This window comes from Homarus americanus, unplaced genomic scaffold, assembly GCF_018991925.1.
Source record: "Homarus americanus isolate GMGI-L3 unplaced genomic scaffold, GMGI_Hamer_2.0 scaffold27231, whole genome shotgun sequence".
NCBI classification, from domain to species: Eukaryota; Metazoa; Arthropoda; class Malacostraca; order Decapoda; family Nephropidae; genus Homarus; species Homarus americanus.
The window spans coordinates 4,162,031-4,172,793 of NW_024718545.1; the positions used below are offsets into that span (position 1 = coordinate 4,162,031).

Genomic DNA, 10,763 nt, shown 5'->3' on the forward strand with positions numbered 1-10,763 from the left:
TGTTTCTCTATATCATCCCAAACATATATAGATATGCCATTATGGTAAATTAACTGTTGAAAGTAATACATAAATACATACAATTTACCATATCAAAGATTTCTACCCTTTAAAATCCATCTGGCTGTCGTAACTCTTGTACTTGAGGTATAATACAGTACCCATTTTTATTTGAGTTCCTAAACTGTAAACTCGGAACATTAATATTCTCCATTACTGATGTCATATTGTGATAAAGGTGCCTATAATCCTCACCCACAATCATGACAACAAGAGGCACTGTTTGAAAAAAAATTATAAATAGTAAAAAAAACCCTGCAATCTACCTTTTTATTATATTATATTATACGAGGTTCACTAGCACTCGCCTTTTAATATTGATGTTAACGTTAAAGCCAAAATTCATACGCTAATCGTACCTAAATTCTGTTGTTGTTACACTGAAGCTGAAGTGTGTTCCGTCTGATACTGACACATTCTCCTCGTCCCTCAGTCACAGTCATTAGTCTTATCTTTGCATATATTGTGCACATTATTGGCTTATTCATTCATCTTTTTCATTTTCCTTCATGTCTCTTTTCTTATTTGGTGCATAAGTTTTTTTAATCGTTTTTTCCTATTTATTTACGTATTCTCTTTTCTCTAATACTGCATCTTGTATTTGCTTCATTTCTTCAGCCAAGAATAAATCTGGTGTATTTTCTTTTAAGATATTTGAAAATAGACGAATTTGTTGGAATTCTTCGCAAAGTTTATAAGAAAGAGTAAAATAAATGACTTTTACTTGACCAGTTAATTTAATATATTCTCTGCTGGGGCTGATACTCGCTACATTAACTCATATATTATGTTTTGCTGAAGAGGTCTGTAGATGGAACAGTTGGTAGTGTGTAGTATTAGTAGTAGTAGTAGTAAAGAACTGTGCATAAGAGAATCAGTATCTCTTTAAAATAGTACAGTATTGTATTCTGAAGGATGTCAAAAAACCATGACAAGATTTAGTAACAATCTTCTTCCCTAACAGAGCGACCAGCCGCACCTATGGGTCCTCTTGTTGTGAGCGACGTGAGTTCTGCTTCCCTTAATCTCACTTGGCAAGCCTCACCATATGACGGAGGAATGGAGATCACGTCCTATTATATCGAGAAACTGGAGAAGTCACAAAAACAATGGCATAAGGTGGCCGAAGTTGGTCCAGATGTGAGAACGTACACGGTAACCGAACTGCTGGATGGCCACGAGTACTTCTTCAGGGTGTTTGCTCTTAATGCCTTTGGTCTTTCTGACTCTCTGGAGGTTTCAGAGACAATCATTCTTAAGAGTCCCTTCGGTAAGTACACGTTTTGTGTGTGGTAAACTGATACTTTACTCACTCGTACTGTTCATGTTTACAATATGTAGATGGTATTCAAATCTGAGTTGAGGCATTTCCTTTCTTAACGTCTCTAATTTTCCAGACAAACCTGGACCACCTATTGGGCCCTTCGATGTGAGCAACATTACTGAGTCATCGTTACTACTACACTGGGATGAACCCGACTCTGATGGCGGCTCCTCCATCACTCACTACGTACTGGAGAAACGCGAGTCCACCAAAAAGGCCTGGTCCAAGGTCGGCCAGACGGCATCCACTGTTACAGAAATAGAAGTCACTGGCTTGAAAAAGGGAACATCTTACTACTTCAGGGTATATGCATATAATGCAGTCGGCCAAAGTCCACCGCTGCAACCGGAAGAGCCGATCACAGCAGGCAAGAAGATCAGTGAGTAGAGCACGTGGCTGGGGTACTGCCCACGTGGAGCTAGCCGGGGGCACACACAACCATGCACTCGCTCTGCCGATAAGATATATTACTCAACACTTACCTGTTTGTCGTAATCAATTTTCTATCCATAAAACAAATTATAATTTAGTAAACTACATCATCATACTGGTTTAAGTATCAGCGATAAACATAAAGTAGCCTGGATAAATCACAGCTTTGTGAGAAAGTTCGGCAGGGCGTTTGCCCTCACATGACACTGTGGTCACGTCACAAGACACAACTGACGTCATGACCAGAACACACCATACACTGTAGCTGACCCGTGGCAGCACCACCGCCGTAGAGAGGCAGCATGACCTGGGGCGAGCATGAAGACTCAGTGCCGGGGGAGTTACTGCCACTGTCTTTGTCTACACCTTGCAACCTCCGTGGCGGCTAGTGGCAGTAACTCCCCCGAGACCCCCACTGGTCCGCTAAGAAGTTGACACAGACATTCCTCCATGGGTCTTGTCTCTCCCTAGCCTTCCTCTCATGCTCATTGCTTTAGTAGATACTCTTTAGTGTACAAGTCCAACTTGCATTAACACTACAGGCTTGACATTCATTTTAAAACAGTCACTAATTTCAGCACTATATCAATTATCATCAGAGTAACAAAGTTAGATAGATTTTATAGTCACCATCACAGTCTAATCCTGGTGGAGGCCGTGCAACTTGAACAATGAATGAACCTGGGGGCCAGAGTAAGGCGACCGTCATCCCATATAAAACACTTTAACTCTTACACCTCACAGATACACGGCCTATAACCTACCACAGATCGCTGGCCAATAACTCGGTAAGAATGATAATGTTTTTACATAACTTACAGTACAAACAGAAGACCCAATTGTGAAAAAAAATGAGTAATGTTTGAGGCGAATTATCAAGCAATCTAATTCATAGATGCAGACATTTGAGAATGAAATGTAAATATACTAAAGAAAATATTCCAAATTTAAAGTAGATATAGATTTCTCTTGGAAATGAAAATTTGGTACAGAATTTAGCGATAAATACTTTCTTATTTTTAATATTTCACGAGATTCTTTATGCATTAAGGTAAATATTGTCTGTCCTTTATAACCTTTTAGGGGATTAAACAATTACAGTATAGTATATTGTGATCTTAGTAAGAGATGTAGAGGAAGTTCATTTTGTGTCATTTTACATAGTCTTAATTATCTCTTTCCCGATAAGTTTTGATTGATAATTGTACAGTAATTTTATTCAAAAAGATTTTAGCTTTACGGTGAATATATCTTAGTATGGGGCGTCACACTATGATCAAGGTCCTTTTGTACCTGTATGGCAAATTAGCCTGGACATCCATGGGAAGTCTCAGTATGCCGGTCTGCAGCATGTTGCATCCATGAGGAAGTTCCAGAAGGGAAGGAGCAGAACATGTTGACTAATACTGTAGTTATCTCCTGTTGCTACATGATGAGCAGTGACACATCTTGTTTGGCCGTCAATTGTTTGTTGCAAATAAAACAACGTGTCATACTGGCTTAGAATTGACAGTCTGCGTGATCAGATTTATTGTTATATTAAATGCTGTCACCATAATTTGACTTTCGATGTAACTAAGATCTTAAAACAACATGTGCTTTACAAAAGTCAAGATACAGTACTGTCCACATTAACAACTTGTTCACACACACTATCAGGAGGACAATGTTCCGGCTCCTTCCCTCCTTTGCGCTTGAGGAACGCATGAAGTATTGTTACAATGAAGACATGCATGCAAACATTGCAGATTGCATATTCTTATATCTCTGTATTCCTTTCTCTCTCTGACTTTCCCAAATACTTGCATACATTACCCTTATGTGTAAGATATATTAGTCAACAGGTAACGTTGACAGTCAAGAAAATCACTTCGCACTCAGATTTACCCGGGCACTTACTGGCACTTGTGTGGTTCATGACCGAGGAGGAATGGCAGCCTTTGGTATCTCTTAGGCTGGTCCAATTCTTGTCTTGAAAACATTGGCATACTCTGAATGAGATATTACGGTGTTGCTATTAATATACATCAACTAACACATGGGACTGTGCTACAACTGAACTAATCAAGCGAGACACTTCGGAGGGGACACAATGCTAGCACCGGTGATTCCATATGGGCAAGCTACCTCTTTGTTCTCCTAGTATATACGGTGTCTTGACATAAGGCCTCGTATCTCATCCTCAGTTTTTCTCACGTACTTCACCTTCCTTGCCAAGTTATGTTACGAGGTACAAACATTTAAGTAAGTCATGTACTGGAAGCTTCATGGAGCCGTGATCGAGCTTTATTAACCCGATAATGGAGAGTGAATTTGTCTAATCTTTATGCCAAGGAGTGTTGTTTTTTCTTTTCTTATTTTTGCTTTAACCGACATTTCTAATTTACGTGTTCGCTGCTTTGCTTTGAGGGTATTGTATTCTTGTTTTTGATTCGCTTTTAAATCTAGTGATTTACAGGAGTGCTTCTGTTCATCTAGATAATATTTATATTTTTATAACTAATGTGAGTGCTAATAATGTTTAAAATATGCAGTCCATTACATTTTAGCGGACAATTATTATTTAGACGCTTACTTACCTGAGAATAATCTTAAATAATCTGTTGTTTATCACAAATTTGTCCTATGATAATCATGAAAAGAAATTCCTTATTGACAAAATAACAGCAATAATTCAACCTCCGCCTCACAATCATCATGGCTCCACTGTTAGCCGTTCATAACTTCTGTTCATCAAAATGTGGCCACTCACCTAACGTTAAGTGTCCCATACATTATTATTACGTTCTCTTTATGTAGCTCCTCCGTCCAAGCCTAACAGTCTACAAGTGATCGACGTGACCACCAAGACCGTCACTCTCGCCTGGGCGCCTCCGACAACCACTGGAGGAGCTGACCTTATGGGTAAGATCATCAACCATGACACTCCACAACTTGTTTCAAATACAACTCTGAATTATGTTATGAGCTTAAGCAAAGAATTTTGGAGATAAATGTAGCAATGACGAAATATAAATTTACTTGTTAATGACTTTTTCATATTCAGTAACTGAGTAGGTTCAAACAATGTCGCCTGCGAGTTATATATCCACACAGTGAGGGAAAGCTGTCCCGTGAGTAATAGTTGGAGACATGCATTATCAACATACTCGCCAATTGGAGCTTAATTATCAACATTATATAAGAAATCACCTGAGCAGATTAAATATATCACCTGAGCATAAATGTTAACCGGAGGAACAAAATGATTATATTTATTACTCTATTCTTGACACTGACAAGTATGTCAGGTTAAGAAAGCATATGTTATATATAACCTTGACCACTTCAGGCTACGTGATAGAGCGGCGACTAACGACAGAAAAGAAGTGGGAGAAGGTGGACACTGTCGACGCCTCCGTCACCTTGTACTGCGTGGAGAACCTGAGGGAGAAGTCCGAGTATGAGTTCCGAGTATTCGCCGAGAACCCTGTTGGTCTCAGTTTAGAGGCCGCCATGACAGAACAAGTCAGGCTAAAGACTCACGCCAGTAAGTCACCTCCAGAATAGGAAGAATTACCTTCTTTAATTGTTAAGAGTTGTTGTGTAGTATATCGACTTACTAAGAGTACTTATTTAAAGACCCTAGATGCTGAACCACAGAAATAGATGGAAATAGCAACAGCACTTACAACTGGCTGCCAGGGAATGACTGCAAGCTTGGTTATATTTTCTAAGCGGGAGAGAGGAATACAGTATTTAGCATATTACTGTTGATGTGTTTATAATGATATGTGAGGGCAGTTTGTATTTCAACATTGCACACATAATTATGAAAGAACTGTAATTACAGGGGCGTTTTCGTAGAAAGGGACTATCCTCGTAAAGAAGGTTCAGCTATTGCATTAGTAAGAATGACTAAATGACAGGGAATGTAGGGCACTCGGCATTAAGCAGGAAATTAAAACAAAAAATCCTGGATGAAAAAGATTGTGTCGTGGTCCATATTATTCCATATATTTGAATAATGGTTAGAGGAAAGTACAATGCAGGGGTATCACGCACCACTATCAGTTAGTTACACGACTGGAGCCCTTAGTAGCCTTGTAGACAAAAGTATTCTTGAAATAAATGGATCAGTCTATCATAGTAATGACAAAGCTCTTTCTTGAGGCAAGTCACTTATCTTTCTGTTGTGCCTCCAGCTCCTCCCTCACCACCAACTGCACCTCTGGAGGTGCGTCCTACTGGCCCCAACAGTCTGATGATTGAATGGGGAGCGCCTGAGAGCGACGGTGGAGCGCCTCTGCTCGGCTACATTATTGCCATCAGAGACATCAAGAGAACGATGTGGATTGAAGTTGGTCAGGTCGGAGCCAACTTCACCAGGTTACACATTAAGGAGCTACAGGTGAGTCGGTGCTGAAGTTTACTGACGACATGTATGAGGAAACATAAATTTTAGGTGATATAGATACACACACACACACACACACACACACACACACACACACACACACACACACACACACACACACACACGCACACACACACACACGCACACACACACACACACGCACACACACACACACACACACACACACACACACACACACACACACACACACACACACACACACACACACACACACACACGCACACACACACACACACGCACACACACACACACACACACGCACACACACACACACACACACACGCACACACACACGCACACACACACACACACACACACACACACACACACACACACACACACACACACACACACACACACACACACACACACACACACATTTAAAATACATTATCTTGTAAATGAGAACAAATATGGGCTTCCTTTATACAAGAAATTGGATAAGTTAGAATTAAGAGAATCTATGTATCGAATTACGATACTTTTAGTAATAGGAATAAGTGATGTAAATGGGAGGTGAGTCAATAGGTTTTTACAGGTGACAAAGTGATGTTGGGTGATTTAGAAAATTTTTAAATCTTAGTGAATAAGTTGGAAGAATGTTTAGTAGGAGAAAGTTAATACTGAATATAGACAAAATGATGAAAATAGTAAGAGAAGTAAGACGGGGAGAAATTAATTTTATCCTGGGAAAAAAAATGAAGGAGGTGTGTTGTTTCAGGTATGTGGAAGTAAATGTGTCAGTAAGTGGAATAGTGGGTGATGAACCATAGAGTAACTGAGAGAAAGAAAGTAATTGGAGAAAAGGAATTGTATTATCGGAGACAATGATTGAAGTGGTTACATTGCATGGGCGTGAAGCATGGACTGGATGCAAGGGGAAGAAGCAGGGCGTGAGATGAACAGAATGTGAAAATTAAGAAACACGAGAATAAGGAGACGTGGAGGTGAAGAGAGTGTTGGCCAGAGCACTAACCAGGGCTGCTTCAAGGCTTTTTGGACATATTGAGATAATGAGAAGTAACAGATTGTCAGAACGAAAGAGTGTACAATTCAGAGGTGGATGGTTGGAAGGAAGTACTAAAGTGAGGGGAATAGACATCTAGGGAGCAGTGGTATGTGACTGGGGAGTGTGTCGGCGAATGGCTTTAAGGAACTGGCAGACTGCTGTTGGCTGATGTACTTCTGTGTGAAATTATAAGGGTAAATTGGGTAAATCTCTATAGTCTCCCGCAGCCAAAGGGTTAATGGGAATACCTTTGCAGAACACCCACGTATACCAAGAAAATGTGAATATATATTTATAACCACAGTGTGAACGAATACCTAACTGTAAATAATTGTGTATCTGTCTTGTCTAGGAGGAACACGAGTACTGCGTGCGAGTGTTCGCTCGTAATGAAGTGGGTGCTAGTGACCCATTGGAGACCGAGGAGGCAGTCAAGGTTATCAGACCAGCCGGTAAGTGCACCTTCAGCAGGACCCCCTCATGGCATGTGTTATGTGTTCTCCATCTCTCTCGTGTGTCTCATTTTACTTCGTTTCTATTTAATACTTTCATATTTCCTTATTTGGATATCTGCAATTCAGCATCAACTGTATTATTTTAATTCAGTTAATTTAGACCATTTATATTCTTATCTCTTTAGTTGTAACACTTAGTTCAAATGTCTTATTTGCCTTGTTATTCTTTTCCTTTCTTTTCATGCTTATTTAATCCCTCTTCTCCCGTCAGTTTTTCACAACACCAAGTTCCTCTGCCCCCTCCTCCTCCCCCTTTTACTTTTTGTCCCAACTAGTCATGATCCTCCTTTACTCTGTTTACATTTCAGTTCTTTCTCTTTGTGTATTTCCTCTACCATTGTCCAGGTTACTCTCTATTTTACTTTTTCCTCGTACAGTATAATTTTGATTCCTTTTATGTTTGTCTCTGGTCCTTCACCTGTACATCCCCTTGTACTTAGTTCTTCATTAATAACCTAACTGTTCCTTCTATTAATATGTTTGTTCTGTAATATATGTCAGTTCATTAGTCGAATATATTTTGTCCTACATAGAATGCATGTTTTTATAGTTTGCACTTCATAAAATTCAGTTTACTAATGATTATAAACAAACATTTACAGACAACGTTTTATAATTAGGGTATATATTTATTTGCTGCTCAACTTACTGTTAACTAATGAGCCCTCTGTGTGCTTGGTGAAGACACATATATGAACGCTTTGCGATGCTGACTCAACTCTATTAACTGTTAAGATATAAGAAAGCCACCTTCCTCCAATGCCCTCACCCATCCAGCCTACTAGCAATGAAGGTCAAAATTACCAGCATTGTTGGATGCAGCTCAGCTAATAATTATTCATTAATAATAAATAAAAAAAAAATACTAGGAAAGAACAGAAAGTGTGTCACGTCTCCTGTCCAGTTGCTTTCATCCACAGCTAACATATCCAAATTTATAATCTAAGGAAATTGATAGTTGTTAATTATAAAAGAGTACGATAATTATTTTGCATTGAAAATACCTGTAATAAAATGTAACTGCATGTTTATGTATGTGTTTTGCTTGTGCAGATGTGATCAGGTTTTTATATTTTGAAAGATATAAAATATCTAAATTTAAGGTAGGAATTTGACAGTATATCCTGAACGTTGCTTGTCTTGACTGCTAATCACTGATTTTTTTTGGTCCAGGTTCTAATAAGATTTGCGAGACTTGGGAGAAAAAGTGCCGTTCATGCTTGCTAACTAATCATTTAATATAATATTAATGTTACGTATTTTCCACTATTTCGACTTTCCCCTTAAATTTCATTCTTCATTATAAGACTTTGGGTTCAAATAAGCCATTTATGTGGTGAAGCAGTGATTACCTATCATTTGACTATACTTTACTGTATAATGCTGTGGTGGAGTTCGGTTGCACATCTGGGTATCCCTGTAATCTACTTGGTCCTTGGTGCAGACTTCACGGAGTTGCCCGAGGATGACAACGCCCCCTCGCTGTCATACTCTACGACAGAGACCCTCTCGTGGATGCGGGAAGCCGGCATGGATGCTGATATCTACTCGTATGCTCGCGGTCGTCTCCTCAATAGGGACGAGTACTTCTTCAAAGTATGGCATCGTGGCATGGAGAAATTTGACGAGAAAAAATAATACTTTATATCTTAAATATATTTATTATAATTTTTAAATATGAGTCCTTTATTTAAATACTGTATTGTTGAAAATATACTTTTTATTTGTTAATTTCTGTTAATGTATATTACCGAATATGGAGAATACTCTCCCCATTTATGGACAGGTCATGGATTGGTGTCCACTCTCATTCCTGTTATGGAGAAAGCCCTTTTTTGCGAACTGAAGTTGTATTTACTATTTACTGATGAACATAAGATTTTTCAGTGATTCTCGACTATGTTTACTGTTACGACTCCAGGTGTCCTCGTATATGAGGGGTGCCGGAGGCCGCACATTAGAGAAGACTTGTTCGCCATAAGGTATTCGGTCCTGGAGGTCCCAGTGGGAACCTTTCGCTCTGGTCTTGTTTTTACAAAGTCATCATCATTACCCTGAGATGTTCACCTGTGCACAAAGTAAGAAAAGACCCGGAAGTTTCCAGCTGTGATATTACCTGTGGCTTATGATGTAATAATTAAAACATTTTACTGCTGCCTTTATAAGCCGAGATTCCAACCCGTGGACCAAAATCTTGTGGCTGTACAACTCTCAACGACTTTGATAAATGAATCCCTATTTTTGTGTACTGTATAAATACGTCATTGTATTGTCTGACCGCGACTCAGGATTATGTATAATCATGAATATTAGTATCTGAACGCGAATGTTCAAATGTCAGTGTATCATTACTCAATTACACACTGTATGACCCTTAGCTGTTTTGTTGTGAATGTACTGTGATATGCGAACTTACCTAAGTCGGCTGAGTGCTTGCATAAGGAAATATCTATTGTTCTTTTTCTTGTGTTACCTTATTTATTTTCCAAAAATTTTGGTTTGGTTGGCAAATCGTAGTGGATTTTGTAGATCAGGTGCCATACTGCTGCTGCTAAAACTTCCATCATTTTGGCCCGACTACAAGAACCACTTTGGTTTGTTGACCAGTGCCAGCATACTAAGAAGGCCAAGTGAGATATGCTATTAGCAGGTTACGAAGCTGCTGCAACTACTTCTTATACCACCTTACTGTGACCCAGTAGCAACTCACTTGGCTGCCATGTTATAGGCTTGTTGTGTAGATTGGCAATAAACTGTTTAGAGGACAAGGTCTATTTTCTTGTTTCCTAACACCTGAAAACAACTAGACAAGACGTGACGTGAAGATACTTAATGAACCAGTAGAAACCATGACAATTTAAATGTCTTCCTCATTAGAGTTTTGGCCGGTTGCTTTTAGGCTTGAACCCACCTGATCTGATATGTGGTTTGCAACTGTTTCTAAATAAAGGTTTATGATTCAAGTCAGGGTTGATGAAGCAAAACAAGAAAAATTATCAAATTGTG

At 39.1% G+C, this 10,763-nt stretch overlaps 1 protein-coding gene across 1 annotated transcript in view; it reads left to right on the forward strand.

The window, feature by feature from the left end:
* The window catches only part of LOC121859754 (titin-like), a 206,917-nt gene extending 196,395 nt beyond the window's left edge, over positions 1-10,522 (forward strand). The window contains 7 exon segments of the mRNA XM_042356741.1: positions 1,025-1,330; positions 1,458-1,763; positions 4,616-4,720; positions 5,148-5,345; positions 6,001-6,206; positions 7,595-7,694; positions 9,202-10,522. Coding sequence (XP_042212675.1) covers positions 1,025-1,330; positions 1,458-1,763; positions 4,616-4,720; positions 5,148-5,345; positions 6,001-6,206; positions 7,595-7,694; positions 9,202-9,395 — 1,415 coding nt within the window. The 3' untranslated portion in view covers positions 9,396-10,522.
* The last annotated feature ends 241 nt before the right edge of the window (positions 10,523-10,763 follow it).